We start from the raw sequence: 25,441 nt of genomic DNA on the forward strand, positions 1-25,441 counted from the left end.
GCTCTAGCTCAAGGACATGCACACAGACAGGCGAACAAACCCTTGGCTTTGTTGCAAAATTGTACTTAAGCATACCCAGATTTCATTTAGCCTTTTTTCTCAGAATCCAGGGCAGTAATCCCTCCGTCAAGTGTTTCGGTAGTTGGTATGTTCTTATTTGTTTCCCCCTGCTATTCAGTCAGCTTTCTGCCTCAAAATCTTGCAGCTGTAATCTCTGATCTGTGTTTCAGGTTCTTGGAGTAAATCCTTTCAGGTAAAGGTGGGATTTGGAAGAAAGCACTGAAGGTCATCGTTCACCTTCAGTTGCGACTATCCCCCTCTATCTTACCTCGGCCCTGCACTACTTCGATTAGGCTAATCGAGGCTAGTTTAAATCTTTTCAGGAAATTGAATTAAACATTTTGATGGTGTTCTCCCCCCAAAGACATCTGGCAGCATGACTGAGCGGAGAATCCATTTCATCACATCTCTGCTTCTCTGCCTTAAGGCCGTGAAGCCAGGACAGCATGGGGGAAATATTTCCTTGATGAGAGATGGAGATTTGTTAATGTGCCAAATCCATTGTGGATACGAAACGCACGGCGACTGGTTCAAGCTAATTCCATTCGGTTAAAGACCGGGGCTTTCATTTATTCAGGCAACTCAGAATCCATCCACAACTCTTTAAACATCCCTGTTCCATTTTCTCTTCTGCAGAGTTATTTGTAGCTTTTACATATTTGATGCCATTTAGTGGAAGCTAACGGTTGGGAGTAATCACTTTAGAATGCTAACAGAGACTGATAGCCTCACAAACATTGCAAAGACAACACTCAGAAATAACTCAGAACAGAGCAAATTTGCATTGCTCCAGGATATGTCAAGGGTTGTGGAACCCTGGCATTAGCAAATGCAACGTATTAAGACTGCAAACATGTGATGAAGGTTAAACTGCAATTTATGAATGGAATGTGCACTAATCAGGACTGAGCTCCTATAGAACAAAGCAGCAATTTATTCTGAAATAGAGGTTCAGAAGGTTTGGTATGTTCCATAAAATGTAAATGGCATTTAAAGGACAAATAAATATGTCTGCTTACTAAACAACAGAACATCATTCAACATGACTTTTTCATTCAACAGATAATTTCAGCCGAAGTACGTCAAACACTGAAATACAGATCCTCCAGATACCTCTCTCACAGGTGACTCATAATTTTCACATGATAATGACACAAAGTTGCAGCCTGTAGTCGGATGACAACAAAAAGAAAGGCTCTTTTCGCACCACAGTGCCAGCGAGAGAGACTCTAAATTGGCCTTTTTGAAAATCACACAGCACTCTGGGTCCAAGTTATGATGCTGAGATTCTGCCTCCTTATTTTCACAAGATCACAAAATCAATCTAGGTTAGGAGTTGAATGTAGCACTTTAAAAAAAAAAGTACAAGGTATTGATCATCCACCCGATAATTTGAAGCCACTGAATTTCCAGTGCTTTTTTGAGCTTTCTTTGAGCATTGTAACAAAGTATATTCGAAAGGGTTGATGCAACGAATGAAAGAATCATTCAACTCAGGGATACATTTTCAAAATGAAATCATTCTACACATGTACCCAGTCTTTTTTACAAGGTCTTTCAACCACAGATGTGCAAGACACACAAGAAAAAGACAAAATCCTTACCATATTCTGACTAGTTCGACTCAACCTCTCAAAATTAGTGAATCCAGATCAGGCTTTGAACTGGTATACTGTGGGGCTATTAGGTAAACACACAGTCACTTCAAATGATTTAATTACACACCACAGTATATTTTATCTCCTTTAACCCGGTTAGATACTGAATATACTTTCACAAAAAACAAGGGAAGATGTTGCCCAACCCATCTGACATTTCTGTTGTGCTTATTTTAAGTACTGTGTGGCTTTGCTAGCGTCCTAGACCAAACCCACCTAACAGCAACACACGACTGCCGATCAGACCTTACTTAAAGGTACAATATCTAACAATTGGTCACCTGTCGAATTCATACCCAAAACAAACAAGGGGGTGTTGCATCACCCACCAGGGTAACCACTAACTGTAGCTGCCGTTACCTTGTTAGCATTCATCTAGCGGCCTAGCTGGGAGCACCAGCTGAATGTCGGTGTTTACGCTTTAAAATGTAGTTCCTAGGTATAGGCCTATTGGATTAAATTATGCCGCTCTCAACCCATCCAGCATCTGAAATTGCTGCCTTAGAGAAACTTCCATTTATATGTACAAGAAATCCCCTGACCACCTTTGGAGCTCCGATTCTGAGGGGGTGTAGAAGCAGCAGCAATTGCATGGCCAAAGCCTCAGTTCACCTGTTGTTGCTTCACTGATCTGCTTCGATTATAAGCCCCGCTCGAGTGGGTGACTTGAGTGGGCGACTCACAGACATGTCCGTGTTGTGCCGGCTCGACTGTTCCTCCCACTTAAATGCACTCAATTTTGACATAAGTAGAAGTGCGTCGTCGGAAAATTTAGATAGGTCGTTCAGTGATTCTGCTCTGCAAACGGTTCGGGGCACACCACCACTACCACGAACATAATGCCTCTCTATCATCAAGGACAAGATGTGAGCACAGTCCACATTTGCATGACCCTGAGCTGAAGATCAGAAATATTCACCAAAGATGTCGGGGCTATTATTCTGAGCAAATGGTGGATAAACAACTGATGTTGCATCATGGTTGAGGTGATTTTGTGTTTGTAATCTCTGCCTTCCACCCTGTAAACACCCACTCCCTCCTTTGCTCTCTTTGGTTGAAGACACAGACGTGAATCAAGCACAATTCAAAATCATTTTAAACATTAGGAAATAGGCTGTATTCCCTTTTTAGCACCTTTTGTCGAGGCTAAGCAAATCTTGCCATTCAAAGCTCTACTTGAAGCCATTCCAAACACAGACTACGCCGAAGTCTTTGCTCAAAGTCGGACCACATTTCTTTCAGCAAAGTTGCTGCTGGGTTGCCATGCAAAGAATTTCTGTGTGAATATCTCTGAGGGGCCATTATTCCGAGGCGAAACCCACCAAAACTGTCACACAGTCTCACACCCAAGGAAGTTTTTGGGGAGTAATTCTGTAAAAGGTGTGAAGTGAAAAGCTGTCAGGAGGAAGAGGGGATGCAGTCGGTTCATGGGAGAGAGATAAAAAGGGATGCCTTTCAAAGTTGCAATAATGTCCGTCGCTTTAGGTCAGTCTCGGTTTGTCCCAGGAGTTGTAAACGGTCGCCGATGGAGTAGAGAGGCAGATATGGTGTCACAGTTGACCTGTCGAGGCTATTTCCTTGCCATGAGCTGACCCACCAATTAGGTTGGCTGTAGCAAACTGTTTCCGTTTTCACATCATTTCTCAATCAGCAAGGAGAAAATAATAAAGGCAGGTACTAAAGATTTTCTGGTGACACATTTTACTGGAGATGGTAGATTCTGACTGCTGGAATGAATTATACAAACTGACTGTAATGCGAATGTGCTACTGTACTGCATCTCCTCATTTCCTCTATCCCTCGCTGTCTCTTCACACACATCAAACACACTGTTTCTCTCTCTCACACACATTTCTGTTACTATTATTACACTGTCTATTACTTATTCAATTTATGTCATTGCTGTGGCTTTAATTAAATATGTGGCTTTAGTATTATTTTCTTTGAAGCATATTCCAGGCCTAAAATGCCCAGAAATTACATGAGTGTCAGTACAATTCTTCTTTTTGAACAAGAGCATTGTCCTTCAAAACCCTCTACTGTCCCCTCAGTGTATCCTGACACTACAGCAGTATGGCTATAGGCTTCAGTATTCCCACAATGTGACCTCATTTTTACAGCAAAGTACGAGTGTGTGTCTGGAGAAGGGGGTTTTAAAAAAGGCACCGTCCTCTTACTGTACACACACTGAAGAAGGACAAAACAAATGTGCAAATCTAATTGTTGAACTCACAGAGTTGGAGCTCCCTCTAGGGGTCGGGAGGGGATGCATACTGCACTGGACTCCATCCCAGTGAGTTCACAGGATGTCAGCTCTTTTGGAAATTAAATTCTGACCTAAGCAGCTTTCGGTTTTTACAACCACATAAATATGGACCTTTAAATGTTGAATTGATGTTTCAAATAAATGTCAAACTAATACCCAGTCCCACGAATCAGCAAGAATTTACACAAATTAGTTGAACTAGTGTTACTTTTTTTGACCTGGGTGACACCAATTAGCATCTCTGATAGTGGGAATCTCTTCCAAAAGCTTTCAAATTTAAAAAAAGGTAATCATAATTACCTGCTACCAAGATCAAGTATGACACAGTGTTTGCAACATATCACAGTTTAATAGTGCTAAACTAACATACAGTTACTACTACAACTACTTTGCTTCTAAAACTCTAAACTACAGCAGAAAAAAATGCAGAATTTAAATTGTTAACTGACTGCAGTTGTCAGTATGATAATGTTGCATTTTGAAAAAAACTGTAGCTGTGCTTATACATGGATCTGCGTGGGCGGAGGGATAACGAATTTCCAGGCTTTGTAAGTGCACAGGAAAAGAGCTTACTGGTAATTTTGAGTGGGTGGGAGGGAGGCTTACCGGTGGGCGAGAAAGTAACCAGGTTTTATTTTACAGAAGAGGCAGGGCAGGCGATGCAGAGTCTTGTATGGGTGAGTAGGATGGGTATAACGCTTACTGGTATTCCTGCAATTGTGATTATTCATGTGTGAGTGTACGGAGCCTATTTGCATTACAAGAAGTGTTCGGGGGTGTTTTGCCTATTCGCAGTCCTCCGCTGGTGAAGGAGAAGTTCCCTCGGTGACTCCATGTTGCCTCAGCCTGCTCATCACTCTTTGACCCAGCTGGTTGAACTTAGAGCTGTAGGTCGCCTCCATCTGAAGCTCCCTCTGGTGCCTGAGACAGAGCAATTTAACATTACAGGTGGAAGGACAAAGGAGTTACAATGGGTTCGAAGGACTGATTGTCAATCTTCATAAGGCATCCAAACCGCATTCAATTTAAGCTCTAATGAGCAATATTGTTGATTTTTAGTATTGAATAAATGCAGCATTAAAATCATCGCAATCATTTTCTGCATTTCAGTTTTTAGATTGATTGAAGCCAAATCCTGTATCATTTTGTCAAAAAAAAAAAAAATGAAATGTCACAACAAAAAAATCTAACAAATTCCTTAAAAAACGTATGATGAAAACACATAATGTCAAAAATTAAAGCAATCTTAAGGTCTGATAAAAGGGTTTAAAATCTAGCCAGACCAACCAATGCCAATATTAAGGTCCTAAAGATTCTGATATCCGGATCCCTCAAATGTGGTAATCAGAGATATGACAAAGATATGTTTAAGATTACAAACAAAACTCATCACATCAAACAATGCTATGTGTTGAAACTTGTATCTTGAAGTAAAAAAGTATGTAGTGCTGTGATCCTACACTCTCACTGAAGTTACACAGTGCAGAAACAAGTGATCTGGGCATTGTTGTGGCATTTAGCAGTTTAATTACATTAGAATAACAGCAACGTTTAAAAGTATGATGACAGTATGATGCACATGATGACTTTATTCGACAAAAATGCATCTTAGCTTACATAAAAGTTCAGTGAACTTCTGTCTCTTTGCTGTAACTATGCAAGGCTGAGACCTCGACCATGAAACATTCTTGATAAATGTTCAGAGATAATGATATAAACAAGCTAGACTTTCTTTTTATGTTGCAGTGTGTTCCAGCTCTGCAGGAAGCCTTTGTGGGGAAGCACTCCAGGTACACAATTTGCACATTCAATAACCTCATGTTTGGTTTACTCTGAGGACTTCCCCTCTTAAAACTCAAGTACAACATGTTTATAGCTCTGCCTAAGAACAGCATCTGTCATATGTGTGTGTATATGTGAGCATTCATCCTATTTATTACATGGGAAGTGCTACACATCATGCCAGTAGACTCACCTGGCTGTTGTTTCTCTGGTGACGTTGCTATTGGAGACCAGAGATTCCCCAGCCAAGAACTGTGCTCTTATCATCTCTGGTGTTAGCTGGACTCCTGAGTCTTCACACCTGCACAAACACACAAGTCTGAGCATGAAAGCAACGATCTTACTTGAAACGTGACAGAAAAGGCTTCCAACAAGATAATCAATAGATGTCAGTGCTGGATGTGTGCTTACGGTGTGTCCATTAGTGATGGCGGATCATGAGGAGGGCCAGTGAGAGGTGGAGGAGCAGTCAGTGGAAGGATATCTGTGCTGTAATCCACAGACCTACGGAGGACACACACACACTGCTTTTTCCCCTAAGGAGCCAGACCACACATTACCAAATCAAGATAATGGTCAGATATCTACTTTGTCTGACTTAGATGAAAAGACTGCTTGGGGTTGTTTGGTATCTCATTTTGAACAGGAATGGTAAAAGCACTACCAAGTCAAGGTTGATATAACTTAGGGGCAAAACGAATTAAAACAGTGACAAGCCACAGGTTTGCTTTTGACGGCACCCCTGTTCTAGCCCCTGGGCTGAAAAGAAAGATCACATCGGTGGCTGTATGGGAATAAGGTCAGCTACGCATACGGTGTGTAACAAACATGGAGAATCAGTCACATTGTGCAAATGATCTTGTCACAACCTGGGCAAGGTTGCACCAGCTAATGCTAAATCCATATATCCACTAAGTTTTTTTGTGTATCCACTAAGTTTCGGCAATTGTTTTTGGCAAAACATGACAATTGTTTGTCATGTTTGTGTAATGCCAATTAAACATTTTAAAAATATGTAGAAAAAAATACGTAGGTCAGCCATGTGAACTATGTTTCTCTTTCACTTCTCAATGTAAATTTGTTGCATAAAACCAAGCAAACGTTAGTTTTGTAAGTTAGCTATTTTAGCACCTAGCAGTTACTGGGTGCAAGATTTTTTTTGACCACTATGGTTTAGCAAAACAACTTTGACATTATATAGCTTTTTAATGCATGACATGGCAAACTTGTTAGGAATTCAAGCTCTTTCAGCTCAGATTTTGGTCTCAACCATCTCCAGAAGAAATAACTGGATTTAAGCTGCTTACTGTATCTGTCAGCCAACTCTGGCTTAGCAGGTAGGTTTGGTATAGCTGGCTGCCTGTTTTTTATGTCTGTTGCTCTGTCGCTTTTGCTTTTTGTTTTCCCTTATTCCTTTAAGAAGTACTTTTTGAAGTCGGTTCTTGACAGATGCTTTATAAATAAACATATTATTTTTATTATTCATGTTATTATCATTAATGAACACTGGGTTTTAGGAGCCATTTTCCCTGAAAGCAGCTGTGTGCTGCAGCCAAAAAACACTGAGAATGAACCAGAAAAGTAAAGTTGCATACTGCGCAGCTAAACAATGAGCTGAAACTCACTATAAATCTCAATAAAGCCAGAAAGAGCTGCAGATGCTATGGATAATTCAGCTCCCACCGGCTACACAGAAATTTAAATTTTCTATGCTATAAAAAATTACAGTACAATGTGCTGTAATCAATAACTCAATACTAAATTAAAAACACAAATTCTAATTACACTCATGTATAAAGGGTTTCAGACTCTATAGAGTCGCAGAGAGTTACTCTTTTAAAATTTGTTGGTTGCTGGATTCAGGCATTGTGCATGGGGAAACCCCTACATACACATACATACACATTCTTCGGCTGTCAATTTAGTGTCAGTCTTATCTTCTATTACGGCCAACTGACAAATCATTTTGCTTGTGTTTGAAAATAGCCAGAAACACTGAATGTAACCAGAGGGGCAGCGATCGAAAATTAATAATACTGAGCAGGGAGGCGAAAATAATTTCTCGCATGAAAAAAGGAGTACATATCTAGAGATATCCTGCAGATCAATGCTGACAGGCAGAAAGAGAATACTTTGGCTTGCAAGGCGGCTGATTATGTAACACACGGAAGGTGGGGTGAAATGGGAAGTAGACAGAAAGGTGAGGAGAGAGAGCCGCGGCAGTGTAAGACTCAACCCACGCAATAGCGAACACATCATGCGAACAGTGGTTGCCCAGATGACTTAGTCATCTTGTCAGATAGGGACTTAAAACTGTTTCAGATCTCTTGGGGAACATCGCTTCATTAGCTCTGCAACCTTACATGTCTATTACGCAAGACAGATTATAGTGTACATGAGATCATTTTCTTAAAAGGGTAAGAAAGTGAGTTTTATGCATGTAGGAGGGGGATTTGTTGTGACGGGGTGCACAGAGACAAGGTGTATCACACGGAAAAAGCCCCATGCATATCATAATTTAATCACTGTCCATTTTAGCTAAAGACTGAATAAATCATCATTTCACAGCGTAAGTGAACAGTGTTCAGAGCTCTTTGCCTCCATATGACCTAGATTCAGCACACACCGACAGTATCTCACATGAGGTGTACAACAGTACTACAGGAACGGAGGATTTAATAAGAATATGTTTCTGTTTTTATTTTGTATAATGCTAAAACCATAGTATCTTAAAATACGTGAAACGAAGACAAGTCACTGCAGGAATATCAAAGCAAATCCCTCCAATCCAGAACTACTAAAATGTGGCTATTTGCATTGCAATCAGGTGAAAATGTGTTGTTGTTTTTTTGTGTGAGAATTTAAAACTTGAGGGTGAAAACTAATCTCTGCACTCAAAATTGATTTCGGAAATTCCACTTCAGGGACTATTTTTACCTAAGTAGAAGTGATGAATACAGGAAGAACACAGCTACTGTACTGCACTCACCTCTTTATCGAACCTTAAGAGAATATAAATAAAAGTAGTTTAGTGCATAAAAAACTAAATTAAATCAGAATCATCAGTTGAGGTGTTGTAGACGCACAACCAAGCAGACATTTTAACTGTCTGCAACCTGGCAAGTGCTTCGAGATATGTGGACGGGGCTCAGACATTTATTTTTTAAAAGGCCGTCATGTCTCTGTGATACTGTGTGTGAGATGATGAATGGAATGTAAAAGCTATTAAACACTCACGCTGTGTCTTGGCAATTTGACAGGCGGTGTGGAGAGGATATGGCCAGTTGTTAAACTAATAACATGAGCTTGTGTCTTACGAACCTTTCTCATTAAACCAACCTGTAAAGGATCTCATTACATCTACAGATAAATCACTGACTGATTGGATGTGTTTGGGGAAGATGACTCATTGGTCAAATAGTTGATTTGACCAATGAGTAAGACACACTCCCCACTTGTCATTCTAATTATATTGGAGTGGCTGGAAAAGCTCTGACGACATGACATGACATGACATGACATTGCATCTGGCCACAGTAGTGTCATGGGTTCAAATTCTTCCATTGGGCTGGAAAGATATGGACAGGACAGCGGAAGTAAACAAAAGCCACTTTGTGAACAAGTCATGTAAACATGTACTAGTGCTTTTACATTATGGAGCATGGGAACCTCTTTTAATTTCCAGGTGGCTGCTGTCAATATGAAGGCATTCTGACAGTCTTCTTCAGTGAATCAGAGGACAAATCCTGTTAGAACAGGCACAACTTTATACTCTACTCAGTGATGAAGTTATTTTCTGACATACCTGCGCATGGCACAGTCGCTGCTGAGGACAGGCTGGTTGGACAGACGGTAGGAGGTAATACAATCAAAATTCTTCTGTGTCATTAGCCCTGTGATCACCCCCTGTGGTTGGCGAAGAATATAAATTAGTCCCATCAGATATAAAACAGGAAGGGGTCACTCATATTTCAAAAAGGCCTGCTGTAATTACAAACTCAGTCTGGTAACTAAACAAATCTCAAATGATAAATATGATACTGTTACTTGGTTGAAGTGCTTGTAGGATAAGGCTAAAAGCATTCCAAAGAAAATCACAAACTGCAATTTACCTTGCGGTCCAGAAACTTCTTCTGACTGTGCGTCCTTAAGCCACACACATTGCCCTTAGGGATTATATACCTGCATAAGGAGAGCATTTCCTTTTTTGAGTGTCTGGGTTTGTTTAGAGAACAATCAGGGGCCTCATTTCAGAAGAATCTTCTTAACTACTTGTCCTAGGATGGTTCTGGAAATCCTCAGAAAGGATTTTTTTCTCATTAATTCAGTAAGGAAAAATGTTTCTGTAATACCAAAAATCATAAATGTCATCCTAAACTAAGTTCAAATAGGATTCAAATTGAGGGAGTTTCTGTAATGAGGCCCCTGGTGTGTAGCTGGGTAAAGTATTACCACAAACATGTATTTACTAACATGTTGTTGTTACCTGGGCAGAGGGCTGAGGTGGAACTCCAGGTCGCTCTCCATGTATTTAGGGGTCGGTTTGTAAGATTGCAAGCCTGGAGCTGGGTTCTACAGCATATCATGGGACAAACGCAGGGACAAAAGTCACCATCACACTGATATGCTTCATGTATGTGCAGAAAAAACAGCCTTACAAAAATTCTCAGGGGGTGTGCAGGAAGAGCCAGTTCATTTTCAAGCTGCTCTTGCTCCTCCCACGCTTTGGGCTCCCCTCTTGTGGGAAATTTGGCTCCGACATCTCTGACCTCAATGGACACCAGCTCGTCCTATGTAAAAAAGGTGATTGACAATTTATATCATGGATGAATAATTGGCTCTAATATTTATAATATATATAAATCTGCACTGCATAGTTACCGGAGCTCCGGTGCGAAGTTGTCTCGCCAAAGTAGCGGGGATACAAGAGCTAAAGGCATCCCAGGCTGACACAGGCTGGTAGCCCATAAGCTTATAATGCTGAGGAACCTGTAATGACAAAACAATACCAAAAAATAATATGGTTCTAAAAGAGAAATGGCTTATAGACTGACTTATTGAGAGATGAGGCACCCACAGAGCTCTCGGATTACAAGTTTGTTTTAGGGCATGGAGTGTAGTAAATAACTTGAACAAAGTTTGAAGTATATCTGATTCGTAAAGCCACAGGGCTTCTCTTCTCTTTACTTGGAGATAAAACATTATTGCATTCATATCACGCAGACATTCATTTAAGAATTCACAGATACAAAGTGTGAATTGTGTAATCAAATAAGTAGACTATCATACACAGAATTTACTGATTATATTGTATTCTTCTTACATTGTCACATTTTCTTGGATCACTGCTGGGCAGCTGCGGAGGACGTGCTTTTAAAATTAAAAACTAAATGTAGATGTGTAAAAAGCTCTAAATATCTCTCTCTGAAATCAACAAGTGCACTCCTTTTCACCACTGCTGCTAGGGACACATCTGTTTATTTATAGTCGTGATGATTAGGTGGTGCAGTAAATACCTACCTGAAGCTTGAAGAAAGGAATATGTGTTGTCACAGTCACATTAATGGGATCCACGGGCATCATTGCCAAATTACCAGGGGCCTGGAAATATCAAGGAGACAAATGGCATTCTTTGTTCAGTTGGAAACAGAGGCTTCTTCTCTGCGGGGCTTCAGGAAAATGGAAGATTTAATCAAAGTGTTTGAAACTGGGCTTCTTCTTTGATTCTTTTTAAGGGACATTTTGAATGAAATTTTTCCATGTGCAGGACAATAAACAAGCACTCGCTTAGTTAGGAAGTGGTTGAACTATATTATTGAAAGCCTGAAAGCCTCCTGATTGCATCAAACATAACTAACAACTTGTAATGTGCAGTCATTTATGAAATGATCTTACCAGTGGGTCATCTTCATCTGAGAAAATGGGGAAAGTAAATGGAAAGACTTGTTCCGGCATGATCTTCAGATCACATGTCGCCTCCTCTTCGGCTGAAAGAAAAAGGCACAGTTCACACATGAATAAAGACATCTTGATTTGTAAGTTGTTGGTTGTTGGGTGAATAAGAAATGTATGACTAAATGCACCATATATAGCCCTTCCCCCTGAGGCGGGCATGTATGTTCTAAGAACCTCATAATAACCCAGAGGGGATTTCATTACAACATTTCCCCTCTAGGAATGAATTCAATTAAGCATGCTTTACTGACATGGCATAATGAGATTACTTCTGAATGAGGAGATCAGTGGATAATCACAACCTTTCTCTGACGAGGGCAGGTTCCTCATACTGTCTGACAGCTTCTTCAAACAGGTCAGTCTGTGGTTCATGCGACATCGGATCACCATCTGGAGGGCGAGAGGAGTACATGGTGTTACTGGACATTCACTGCCACCTCTTCTATTCGCAAGAGGGGTGTCAGTGTGAGATGTCACACTTTTCATTTGAAGAACTGTTCAGCACAACTACTATACTCAGTCTTATATATTTAAAAAGGTCCAGTGTGTAAATGTGTCATAATAATGTTTTCACTGGTATATCACCATATAATCACCTGAAAATAAGAATTGTGTTTTTGTGACATTAGAACGAGCCTTTTATACCGACAGAGACAGCAGGCCCTCTTTCATGGAGACTGCCATGTTTCTACAGCAACCAGGAATGGACAAACCAAACACTGGCTCTAGAGAGGGCCTTTTAGTTTTTAGCGACCACTGTATGTTTATCTTACACGTTTGGAAGTGGAGGATCAGGCGAAGGGTATTCAGTTGTTTGGATTTTCATCAGCAGTATAAAGTTGGCTAAAAAACAAACCTTGTGTTCCAGTGCCGTAACAGCAGGTGAGCTGCAGGTGGAGGAAGCTTGCTGTTAATAATGCAGCTGATCGACACAAAGAGCAATATTGACCAGTAGTTCATCGACTTCGGATGGCGCTGTTTTCTCAAGTGTATTCAAAAATACAATGTATAAAATGTACAATCAACTGCCAAAGATAATTAATCTTAATCATACTACCCGCCACAATGGAGTATGAGGCAGAGAAGTCAAGGACATCATCGACGACTCTGACCAGTGAAAATAAGTTGGAGGCTGAGCAAGTGCGCAGAATTTCAAAAAGACCGAACCATTCTCAGAAATTATGTCTGTCAAATATCACAGCAAAACAGCTCTCTTAGCTTGATTGACTAATTGTAATGTAATTGCTGTATGTAAACAGCCATTAGAATGACATGTAGAGTCAGGCAGACTTTTTCCAACTCTTCCGTGAGAAAAAGTTACCGTCACTTAACTTGCCTCGAGCAAGACACCAGTATGCTCCTCCTGTGGCTTTAAGAGAACATGTCAGTTTGCTCAGCTTTCATGGGAAAGCACTGTACCCAGGAAAATCCACTGTAAAGAATATTATACATTTAGTGTGAGGAGTTCACACATGGCTGCACTAAAGGGACAGGGCCGCAGGGACACCGGTCCTCTCCTGAGGGGAAGATGAAAGTGTGATGTATATATGTATTTCTGCAGCTAGGAAGATGCTCATGCACGTGTGCATTAGCACATGTAGCTCAGTGACTTTACAGTACTTTGATGATGGGTGTACCTTGCGTGCTGCCTGCTGGAACAGTGTGAGGGCTCTTTGTCTCAGCTCCCACTGGAAACTGGAGTAAGACTGGAAGGATGGGGCTCCCTTGTGGGCCTAGAAGAGGTTAGAGAGACATTTATAGCTGACTTTCATATGCTCGTTTGGCTTCGTTACATTGAGTAAATATGAAAAGGGCCATAAAGCGAAATTTCACGAGGGCTGAGCTAGTATTTAAATTGAAAAAGATAGAAGGACAGTTAAAGTTAGATTGAATTAAATTGTAAGAGAGGGCTGAATGCGAAAGGATTCATTTAATGTAAGACTACTGAGGGACAGTCTGTCAAGTTGAATCCTTCATCTTCAAAGAAGAATAAAAGAAAATGTATCATCTAGATGTGTTCAGACTCAGGAGACACCTAATCATACATTTACCAAGACTAAATATGGATCTATTCACCAAACTGAACATTGTGCACGCTGTAGTTTTGCAATCGAGGTATATAAGAGTCAGATTTTGATGTGGAGAGACATTAAGTGTGACACATAAAGAAAGAAGGGGTGATTTAGTTACCCCCAAGAGCAAATCTTTTCAATTTAAGATGCTTAAGTCATCACTCCCAAAGGTTTTGCCAAAATGAAACCCAAGCTTACAATTACCACATAAAACTATCCAAAATCTATCATGTTCAGCAATAGACAAGTCAACCAAGGTCTATAACAGCAGCTATTTGAAACAGAAGATGAAAAAAAAACAGATGTTCTGAGAAAATGTGAAAGTTCTGAGTCATACTGGTGAATGACTGAACACACCACAGCGGAGGTTTACCTGTCCTGCTTCACAAAGCACTCGTCTGGAGGACACTTTGGCTTCTCCAGCAACGAAGTCTTCCTCTGACCTCACATCTCCCCTTTTTACCTACAACAGAAGCAGTAGTAGCACAGCACAAGTAAACAAAATGTCAAGTAAAAAGAAGATTTTTTTGTAGAAGAGACAAACACTGAAATTAAAAGAAATAAAAGAAGGCTAACAGTCTACAGCTATGTTAGCAGCTCTGTGAGGCTGTACTCAGACACAGGTGGGCTTCCAGCTAACATGCTAACATCAGCATGCTAACAAGTGAATGTTTACTGTGATCGTCATGTTATTTTGCAGTATTAGCATCGATCATTAGCCAATTAACGTTTATAAGTCTATTCTATGTGAAACTCTTGCTTCATTTAACTTCTGTGTTATAAAGCACTTTGACTTTGAAGTTAATTATTATCATTATTAAGAAGTAGCTTACTATCAGATGAGGTGCAATAACTGCCACTACAGCCTGATTGTCCTGCTGCTTCTTTTTTTAATCATATAAAAGTTATGAATTTACATTTCTTGCACATGCACAGCATTTTACAGTGTGTCACCTTGTCAGAATTGGCAAAGAATCTGCTGAATAAATGTTACAGGCCTGAAAGCAGATTGGCATATGGCACAAAAGCAAAAAGTGGATGCTGATGTTTCTATTTTTGCTGAACCCCTTAAAGTTCTGGCAATGACACACGGTGCAAAAAACTCCTCCTCTTATCCTCTATAGGAGGTCAACTTGAAATCCTTTGGTTAAAGAGGCAGGAAGAATTAAGCTGATGGAGGACTATATGTCTTAATTTTGTTTAAAAAAAAACAAAACAGCGAAATTGACTAAAAATGCTGTGAATGAACGTCTTATTTGTTTATAGGTGTGGTATATCAAGGTAACACAACATCATGGCTTTCAAAATCTATTATTAACAACAATTCCAATGCCCCAATTTTTGTCCTAGCAGCTATATCATCTTCAACCAACACAAGATATGATGGGATGCAAACAGGGAAGGACAGATTATCTGTAGAGTGATTCAAGTTCTGGCCTGTACTAAAGTTTCCAAAGAGGACCTATAGAGTAAGATAGTAGCTCTTCCCATCATAAAAACAACAGAGTTCCCATAAAATACCAAACTGTGGAGATACGAGGCTGTAAACGAACAGCGTTATGGAGGAGGAAGCGTGTGTGAATTATAAGCAGTGCAGGTGGAGAGGCGACGGGGGAGGAAGCGCTGTTAAGTGTCGGTGAGAGTTCTGTCAACTGCTCAGATAACTTTTTGAGAGGAACCACTCTCACATACACACACACACACAAACAGACTCATATTTCAAAACTGATGTTACCTTGGCTGAGTCTGCAAATTTCCTCTGTGACTCAATAAAATAAATCATAAAGGCAGAGTGTTTTTTTTTTTGTTTTTTTTTTCTAAAGGATGAAAATCACAGTGTGGATCTAATAAAGCTAAACCGAATCAGGGCAGGACATTTGTATGCACATCTTGTCTGGCATTAGTGATTATCTACCAACACATTCAGTAAATGTCGTGTTGAATGAAATGGGAAAACAAATTGTACATGAAAATATCCTGCATAACAAGGCGAGAAAAGTCTGCTGTTCTATAAACAATAATTATGGCAGTCAGGATTTTACCAGCACACCCTGTAGAAGGTAATACTTTCCTATCATTACCCAGCACTGGTCCTTTTTTTTTTAGGGTTTTTAATCCCGCCAACTCTATTTATTAATAGAAGCAGACCCTAAAGAACAGTAAACCTTAAAGTAAATCAGAGGTTCTGATTTGGTTCATTCATCAACATGGTCAACAGTTGGAGTAACAGTGGCTTTAACTCACAGCTCACGGAGGCAATTATGGTACTTTAGACACTTTACTGCCAGACTGGCAGCAATTTGCATAAATAAATGACACTGAGTCACAACAGAGTCAAACATGATACAAATATTTTTAGGTTCAGTGGATACCATTATCTGTGATGTGATGTCATATCAAAGGAACATACATAAATCCGCTTAGGAATCATAGAAAAAGACGCTCCTTTTAACTCCAGTTCTTGCCTGAGGATCCTCGTGTTTTTCCATTTTCTTCAGCATCAGAGGAATGTGCTGATAACTGTTTGAACATTCACCGCAACAGGAGCTCACAATAGCTAATTTGGCATACTTTTAATAGTGCCAATTTGACATTAAACCAATCATAGCCTATAAACAGTTTGACTTAGAGCATGATCAATGTAAGACAAATAATAATAAGAGGTAGGGGCCCACATCAGACTGTAAAACAAATTGCTGTAAGAATGTCAATGGGCAGCTTCCCTATTTTCACACCAACCGATAAATCTTACCAAGTATTCATGGAGTGCAATCTCTCTCTCCTCCACTACCTGCCTCCTGGTTTGCTCTGACACGGGGTCCTTTCCAAGATGAACTTTCCTGTATGAAATGTACATATGATTTTTCATTGAAAGGGACAATATGTAGTTTTGGAGAAGGAGTTCATTCTAAATTACCATCTGACTTGGCTGGCTTGCTCCTCCTTCATGTTTTGTTGCACGTTTTTCATGAACAGGGCTTCCTTCATCTGCCTGTTCTGTAGACCAACCATACTGCCACAGGAAATGGCTGAAGTGGGGGGCATACCAGGAAAGAATAGACAGGAGACATACTTTGTCATTAAAGTTGGAAAGGATACTGTCTAAAGGGGGAACATAACACAACAGTTTTTTATATTTTTTAGCTTATAGCAACAGGTTTGACATTAGGGCTGGGTATCACCAGGTACCTCGCGATACGATACAATCATGATATTTTGTCCACGATAACGATAATATCACGATACAGCGATTCTGCGATAATCGATATATTGCAAGGAATTTCATCTACGATACATCACGATATCTGTGTCACTGAAGAAATTCTGAATTTATTGACTGCACTTAATCCATTTCACAGGAATTACAAAACATTGTCAATCAATTTCACATGAATGACAGCCAAGTAAACAAAGAGTATATTGCACAGTGTCTCTTCTTAACACACACACTGACTACAGCTATCATTAAATATCTATATGTGTGGGTTTCAGAGCTACTTAAACCATTTCTTTTATTTTATTTGGTTGTATACCTATGTTTGAATAAAGATAAAGCTGTCCTCCAAAGAGGGGTGGTGGTGGTGGGCCAAAAAAAAAAAAAAAAGAAAAAGTTTTTTTTTTTTTTTTTTACATTTTTAAATATCAATATTTGGCACCAGTGTATCGATAACGTACCTCAAGACGAAATATCGCGATATATCGTAGTATCGATATTTTGGCACACCCCTATTTGACATGTATGTCACAAAAACTCCATGAAGGGTGAAAGAGTTCAATCATCCACCTGTACAGTATCTACCTTCCCTCAGGTCTTTAGAGCTGAGTTTATTGGTGTCTTTGATCAGCATCTTTGCCACCCCTGCAGGGGTACAGACGTCTACCAGAGGCTTCAGTCCAGTCTGAACACCAGCCTGGTCTCTCAGCGCCTAGGGGACAAACAAGAAATTGATCTGCATTACAAGAGAAAAAGGAGATGTGACAAATGGGGAACCGAAACAAAAAATGTTCCCCAATGAAAGAGTGTTCAGATTGTAGGAGGAGAAAAAAGCCCCTTATGGTCAAAAAAGCTGTTAAAAGGAAAATTAGATTCTTTCTTCTCTTATCTCGTTAATCAAAAACGAAAACCTGAATTTGAATTAATTGAGGTAACAGACTAATAAGCACATCTTACATTGTACTTATATAAAGACCTTTGCATTTTTCATGAAGGCGCAAGACAGTTTCTCATTACTATTTTAAGCATAAGCGTGAATTAATTAACCCCTTCATAGAGCAGCAACCAACTACCATTTTCCTGCATTCCACTTTACATTACATCCACTACCTTTGATTTGTCAGCCTCCTTGGTTGACCTTGGTTTGGATCTACGTCGAGCAGGCGCTTGGGTTGCAGGTGAGGGTCTTTTGTGTTCTGCAGGCGCTGCATCTCCCAGCTCACTATCATGCAGAAAAATAAGTTCATAAACTGAAACCCTGATGGAGTAAAATGTGTTTGATTAATGACAGATTTGTACAACAGCAAGGCCCAAAATAGATCAACATTTCTTCAACTAATTTGAGGTTGCAAAGTCAGAGCAAGTAAAAAAAAAAAAAAAAAATGCATTGCTAGTCATGGCCCATAAAGCTGACTTGACACTTCTCCAACAGTCAACAAAAGATTATCAAAGATGTTAAAATCTCACTGAGCAACGAGCGAGCGTCAGGCGTTGGTCCAAGCTGTAAAAACATTGGCTTGAGCACACATTTCTTAATCTTTTACTTCACATTACTGCACATATCTCATCTTTTATTTGGTTCCACTGCGGGGAACAACAAACAGAGGGAGAATGTTTTATATGCTAAACATCCATCCGGAGGCATATCCATCTTGATATCACTGCACCAGCTACCAAGCTATTTTCATGAATTATTAACTTTCGGCCGAGATAACACCAAGACAGTGCAGTGGATGGAGCTGCTGCTCTGTGATGGATAGCCCCCTCTTTCTCATGGGAACAGAATTAGGCATTAGGTTTCCGGTTGAAAAAAAAAAAAAAGAAAAACAAATGGGGAACCTGTGATCAGACCACAAGGCCATTTTCACTTCATCCAGTTTGGTGCATTTTTTTTCCCCCTTGAATGAACCACCTAGTTGGGTTAGTGTGCACTGATTCTACTATAGCTGAACATTTCTTACTGAATGTCAATAAAACTCTGAGAACGGGTATCAACATGTGGACCGAGGAAAGCAACAGTTACATTTGAGATGGTGCTGTAAGATAAGATAGCATAGGAGCGAGACGACATGGCGTGTTGCAGCACAGGGAAAACAATTACACCTTAAATGGAGATATATGGTATCTGTGCACATTATTGCCACAGGTAGTGAATTTTTAGTGTTCAGCAATCGCTAGCTCTAATTACCTGCGGGCAAGGTGAGGGGCTGAGCTCCCAGTGATGGTACAGAGGTAGGGTTTAGTATTGAACTGTGCGATGACCAACTGGATGGTGACCTGAGAAGTCTCATACTGGAAAGGAGTAAAGGTCACATTGATCCTGACTTCACCATTGGCTGGTATCACACCTGGAGGAGAAAAGGGGAAAAACAACAGATGGTGTTTGTGTTTGGGTTTGGCTTGTATAGGGCAGTAATTCCCAAGCAGAGGCAAAATACGTCATTATGTCTGCAGTAAAATATGGACTACAACTGGCTAAATGCACAAAAAACACAATCCCACATCAGTTGTAACACCTGAACACCACTTGTGGCTAATGAGAGTGTGGTTGAAAGCTAAAAGTACTAAAAAAAACATATAAACAGTTGTAATAGATCTGTAAAAAGGGTCAAATGTGGTCATTTACAGTACTGGATATATAGACATAAAGCTGAAAAATAAAAATCAATGTTGAAATACTAAAGGTTATAGATAAAGAGATGAACTAATTAGTAATATATATGCAGTTGAAATAACAAGCTAAATGTAATGGATAAATGGTCAAAATAGTTAGCTAAAAGTACTGCCTATACTACTTAACTTTTAAGCCAAAGGTATTTAATGTAACTGTTGAAATAGTTGGTTTAGAGTTACATATAAAGCAGTAAAATAATAAGCTAAAAGGTAAATAATTCAAACAGTTATGTAAAGTTAAGGGCAAAAGGTAAAATTAGTGCACTAGTATTGATATACTGCTCAAATAGTAAGTCAAAAGTTATTCAAATGAATCCTGAAATGGTTAGCTAAAGGTTATAGATAAAGGGGTGAGACAATTAGCAAAAAGTACTGAATAAACATTTTATTGAATAGATGGCTAAATGTAAATGATAAATGGTCGAAATATGTATAAAAGTAATGGATATACTGAAAAGAATTGCAAGCCAAAAGTTAATAATAGAAATCTTGAAATAGTTAGCTAAAAGTAATGACTAAATTGCTAAACTAATTAGCTAGGAATGATGTATAAACACTCGAAAAGTTAGCTTAAACAAAAGGATAAATGGTCAATAACGTTAGTCAAAAGTACTGTAATGGATACAATGGAAAATCATCCATCTCCTGCTCCTTCAGGGCTTGTAGTAGAAGTACAAATTTGATTAAAAACCACTTAAAATGACCGATGGGCCGAGAAAGTGTTATAATTCTGTCCCCAAAAATAATATGATTTCGAATTACCACTGTTGACAGCTGTGTGACTGAACGCTTTTACACTGTGAGCTGTAGTCCTCGTAACGTAGCCATGATTTATTGTGCATGGGGAGACGTAAAAATAAAGCACAAAAAGCAGTTCCAAAATAAGAAACTCATTTATATCTCTTATTCTCATTCCATGTTTGTACAGAACTAAAGCTGCAGCTGTAATTCAAATCCCAAGTGCTGGTTCCGCCATGTGTTATGATGCTTCCCAGACCATGAATACTGCTTAGTGTCAGCGTCTGGAAACTGGAGGCATCCGTCAAGTTCTGGTGTGACTTGTTTAATACACAAAACATACCAGTCCATGCTTTTGAGCATATGCAGCTCTCCCGGGGGTCATGTTTTTAAATCTGGCAGCCTAAATGAGAACTATTAATAGAAAAACTATTTTAGCTGAAAAGGCTAATTCTGAATTGCTGCATTCTTAATGTGTCACCATTTTTGTTGTTAAATGATATGATTTCACTGGTTCACACCTGTGAGGGGCTGGATGGAGAAGGCCTCATGGGGCTGAACAACAAACACCTGAAACTCGAAGTCAATGGGGCAGCTGCATCTTAGAGGAATAGCACGGCGGACACTGGAGACAGGAGGGAAAAAAACAAGATGAGATGATTTTTTTATGATTTCACACCAGCGGGTAAAAGGAAGCATGCTTGGTTGTATGGAAGAATACAAAGAGACAGGCGAGCCCCGAGGCAGACGGGAGGTCAGCGAACAGTCTGCTGAAGACCCCAACACACACATGCAGTGCCCTACGCACACACACCTTTGCCCAAGTGGTACGGCTGGTAGGTCAATGTGAGGAGGGATCTGCAGGTCATCGATGACAGGGTAAGCATGAACTGGAATTAACAGGTTCTCTTCCCCCTTAGAAGAAAGAGTGGAGTAGGGTTGAATAAACAAGGAGAGAAAGTATAGAGCAGAGGAAAGAAAATAACAGAGTTACGAGAGGTGACATCCAACAGCTTTTTACTAAATGCCTATGTTTTAAAGACGTAGGTGTTAAACAAGCGGTATTAGTACGCTGCAGGGGACCCCGGACAAACCGTTGGATCCTCACCTTGCAGTGAACCCGAATGCAGTCATAGAAGTATCGCCACTCGTCAGGACAGAATCTGACCTTCAGCGCGTAGGCGAGGCCTGGGATGAGTCGATACTTCAGAGAAAAACAGATTGCACAAGGTTGAGTCTTCAGAAACAAAACTGATTCCACTAACAGATAAGAGGACTCACGATATTTTATTCAGGTCAGCAGTTTGTAATGAGAATTTTTTTTTTTTTTAAAAGTACCTTTTTGGTGTAAGATGTTTGGAAGTGCTTGGTTTGGGTGGGGATGATATGAATATTCATGACTTCAGCTGAGACGTTGATTAGTTTCTGAGGGAGAGGAAGAGGAGAGAAAAGATTAATTCATTTCAATCCAATCATGTGCACTTGAGAAAACTATTTCCATATTCTTGATGCTTGCATCCCAGCCTACAGTGCTTCATCACCCAAACAGGGTGGAAAATTAGTGCCCATTCAATTAAATCAAGTTATGGAAATTATGATGGGAAAGGATATTTAATACTTTACTGAAAATGGTTTATCAGCTTTTGGTGGGTGTCTGTCTGGCCTTTACTACGCTAGGAAATTCCCTAAACAAGGCATCAAGAGATTGTGTGCTCGTGTACAACAACTGGATTAGAAATATGACCGGTGCCCCTTCACTACTTCGCCTAACAATGAGTGCAATAGCTGCTATTTCTAGCACAAAAACCAACCAGGGGCCAAAGCCTACTCCCTGTTTAAAGCACTGGGATGCTGCATTCAGCTACGGTTATAAATATACCTGACCATCAAGAGACCAAAGACCATCTTTGGAATATGAATACATGACACTTAAGTTTATGGCAGGCTTGTCAGACACCTTGAAAATGTTTCCTTATGGATACTTTGAATCTTCAATAGCTTTAAAAAGCTGCAGCAGGCACAAAGTACTTACTCAACCAGTATCTTTACAGACAACTTAACCTCTTCCTGAACCAGGCCATTGTCTTGATGATTCACATCAATTTCTGCCATAATAGCCCCGATCAGTGCCGTAACTGTCTAATGACCATAATAAAACAGACTGGTACATGCTGGCCTGTCATGATGACTCGACCGTATTTATATAGCACCTGTCCTACAAAACCAAATCAATGTGCTTTATATGTGACTGAAAGGGAAAATTGAATATTAAAAAATAAAGACAGATTGAGACTCTAGCACATCATGACAGCTCGAAGATATGGGTGGTTAAAATAGATCAAAAGTCAATGATAGCAAAAGCAATAAAAAATGTCTGTAAAATTATGAAGTACTACTAAAAAAAAATTATTTTAATCGAAACATTCATAAAATAAATAAGACCTATAATAATAAACAGTAAAATGCTGATAAAACAACTACTGTTTGTTGGCGATTAAGACCATTTCATGTCATTGATATGATAATATAATAGCATAAAATTGCAAGTACACCCTTTTAAGAACAATTCTGTTTTCATTCATAATATTCAGACATTGGAAATGAAATGTGAACAAATTATTAAGATACTCAAAATAAAAAAAAAACAATACACAAAAACAATAAATAAGATGTGAAAAAACACTCAGGTGATGTCCCCGAGTCTTAAAAACTGCTGTTATTCTGGCATCGTGTTGGGTAAAATGTTGGTGATATTCTGAATATATGTAACAAGACCACAAGTAAACGATATTAGGGTTAGCAAAACTGACATGTGCATACATTGATAAGTCAATAAGATATGTGCGTTAAGCTGTATGACAGGCCAAGGCGCAAATATGTCTCTCAGTGGCAGCGAGACTGTTATGTTTACCATAAAGGTCCCGAATACAAGAATCTAGGCAGACAGGTCGAAGCAACAAAAAGTAGCAACCCAAGTGCAAAAAAATAAAATAAACCAGGATGACAGGAGGGACACAAGCAGCAAAGACAGATGAGACAGGAGGAGCAAAACAGGACCGGGGAGCAGATGCTGAAGAGGCAGACGAACTGACAAGCCAGGGAACACACTCGCACTAATTAGCTAATGAAACACAGGTGAGCACAGGCAGGGAAAAGACAGGGAGAGGAAGCATGAAGCTAAAGAGGACACATGAGAGAGAAAGCTTCAAATAAAACAGGAAGCGACTAAACGCAAAACCACGACAGAGACAAAGGCGATGATTCAAGTGACGCAAATCTCCCTTTAAACCAACAGCAGGTGCATCAGACTGCAGCAGGAGGCACGCCTAGTGCCTGCCAATGTTTTCTGACGAGCCACTCAGTCTGAATCTATCATCTGGTCTTTATTGTTCTTATTCAATTTTTATACCGAGCACTTGTGGCCATAAAGTAATGAAAGAAAATTGTGTGGTTTTTTTTGTTTCTTTAAATATCTATCCAATGTAGCCTGCCAATGGGACAGTGGAAGTTAATGGCAAAAAACTCAGAGAATATTAAATGTTTGGCAGTGTTTTCCTCACCAGGATCTTTATGTAATCTTTCTCCAGCTCGAACCCACTGAAGTGAAGCTCTGGAGGCTCAGCTTGGATCAGACTGTTGCTTTTCAGTTTGGCATAAATTTCTGTGAGGGAAACAAGGAAAAAAAAATAAATGTAAATGTAATTGCAGGAAGCTGTTGGAACACAGGCTTTTTCGAACCTGTAAAGAGGTTCTCGGTACATAAAGTGGGACTCAACCAAAACAAAAGAGGCAGCAATTGAAACAGAAGAAAGAGATGTGCTTGTTACTTTAAGGTTAAATACTTGGTGTTATTACTGGGAGCATGAAAACTGTATTAAAGCATCATATCAAAGGGTTTCAGAGGTCATGTTTATTAAATACTTGATTCCAGTAGGTGATTGGGAATGTTGTCTCTGCTCCTGCTCCTGCTCTCCTCCACCAGCTGGCTCAGGGGCAGAGGAGTCCCCCTCCTGAGAGGCTCCGAGAGGCTCCGCGGGGCAGAAAAGGCCACCTCCATCCTGGCAAAAGGGTCAGCGCTGGCTCCTCATGAGAGATATGACAGAAGGCTGGAGGACAGTGAAGGACAGAGCGGCATGTTGGGAGACGACGTGTTTGTAAACCTATGAATTTATAATCTGAACAAGAGGGAGGACATAGAAGGACAGCAGGTTGTTTCCAAGTGTGCAATCTGTAGAGTTGATTCAGCGAATTCGCTATGTGTTCATGTGTTTTCATATATTTGCTGTCATGCTTTAATTAAAGATGCAGGAAAAGTGCAGTGGGGGCATCACATTCCCTTCACCTCTGTTATACATGTGCTTCCTGGATTAAACAAATTCACAGAAAGGACTTATTTTATGTTATGTTACAGTTTTTGACCTAGGCAGCTCACGTTAGCTCCATTTTAAAAATATCAAAGCAAGGTATGGCCACAAAAAGACAGATATGACCAACTATTAAAGCTATAAAGGGACTACATCTTCACCTCTTCACCTGGGACTGTAATTATTAGGTGCGTAACAAATGTTAGCAAAGAGGCTAAAATTAGCAAATAACACAGGTGCTGTTAGCTAACTCATTAGCTTAATTTAACTAACTTAGTAAGAGGCTTCATAGCAAGAGCTTTATCAGCTTCTCGCGTAAAACCTTTTTAACAACTGAACTTCGGAACTCACTCACATTTCGAGACTATGTGTTGGGTTTGGTTGCTCAGACAAAAACAGCCCTTTTCCCTGTATTTTCGTACCAGTAGCATTTCATTTAGGTACCGTGTCTTGTTGATGGGAAGGACCCCGCCATCAAACACGGACGTTGCTATGGTGACACTGAAGGGGGCGGGACTAAGGTGCTTTGGGCGAATACGATTTGTCAGCTGAGAAGCTGCGTCAAAGCAACCGAAACGAGACCGGAAGCTAACCATTCTACCTTCACAATACGAGCACAAACTACTAATTTAGTGTTGCGCCGTGCTACTTTTTTGTTT

At 39.9% G+C, this 25,441-nt stretch overlaps 1 protein-coding gene across 5 annotated transcripts; it reads right to left on the minus strand.

Moving 5' to 3' along the window:
- Positions 1–4,313: 4,313 nt before the first annotated feature.
- Positions 4,314–25,303, minus strand: cfap221 (cilia and flagella associated protein 221). 5 transcript variants are annotated; one of them, XM_030409370.1, is made up of 25 exons: positions 25,205–25,303; positions 24,340–24,524; positions 23,979–24,079; positions 21,757–21,843; positions 21,527–21,622; positions 21,233–21,333; positions 20,940–21,043; positions 19,196–19,355; positions 18,118–18,229; positions 17,593–17,719; positions 16,711–16,822; positions 16,546–16,633; positions 14,167–14,256; positions 13,359–13,454; positions 12,024–12,111; positions 11,662–11,753; positions 11,287–11,367; positions 10,648–10,755; positions 10,425–10,556; positions 10,253–10,338; positions 9,879–9,948; positions 9,572–9,672; positions 6,178–6,270; positions 5,960–6,067; positions 4,314–4,905 (listed from the first exon to the last, which is right to left on the minus strand). In XM_030409370.1, the coding sequence occupies exons 2-25, from the start codon at positions 24,473–24,475 to the stop codon at positions 4,770–4,772; spliced, it is 2,505 nt and encodes an 834-aa protein (XP_030265230.1). In that variant the 5' UTR covers positions 24,476–24,524; positions 25,205–25,303; the 3' UTR covers positions 4,314–4,769. The 5 variants fall into 5 exon arrangements, with proteins under 5 accessions (XP_030265230.1, XP_030265229.1, XP_030265231.1 ...); XM_030409369.1 differs by having other exon boundaries at positions 25,138–25,292; XM_030409371.1 differs by having other exon boundaries at positions 24,340–24,593; positions 25,138–25,281.
- Between the last annotated feature and the right edge of the window lie 138 nt (positions 25,304–25,441).

The sequence above is a fragment of the Sparus aurata genome, chromosome 24, assembly GCF_900880675.1.
Source record: "Sparus aurata chromosome 24, fSpaAur1.1, whole genome shotgun sequence".
NCBI lineage: Eukaryota > Metazoa > Chordata > Actinopteri > Spariformes > Sparidae > Sparus > Sparus aurata.

What these genes read in the sequence shown, in the direction of transcription:
- cfap221 (XM_030409370.1), bottom strand. Translation starts at nt 24,475, where the DNA reads ATGGAGGTGGCCTTTTCTGCCCCGCGGAGCCTCTCGGAGCCTCTCAGG. An exon ending in CTCCATCCAGCCCCTCACAG is followed by an intron (nt 19,356 to 20,939) that starts GTGTGAACCAGT and finishes TTTCTCCTCCAG; the next exon opens with GTGTGATACCAGCCAATGGT. An exon ending in CACCTCAGCCCTCTGCCCAG is followed by an intron (nt 9,949 to 10,252) that starts GTAACAACAACA and finishes CTCCTTATGCAG; the next exon opens with GTATATAATCCCTAAGGGCA.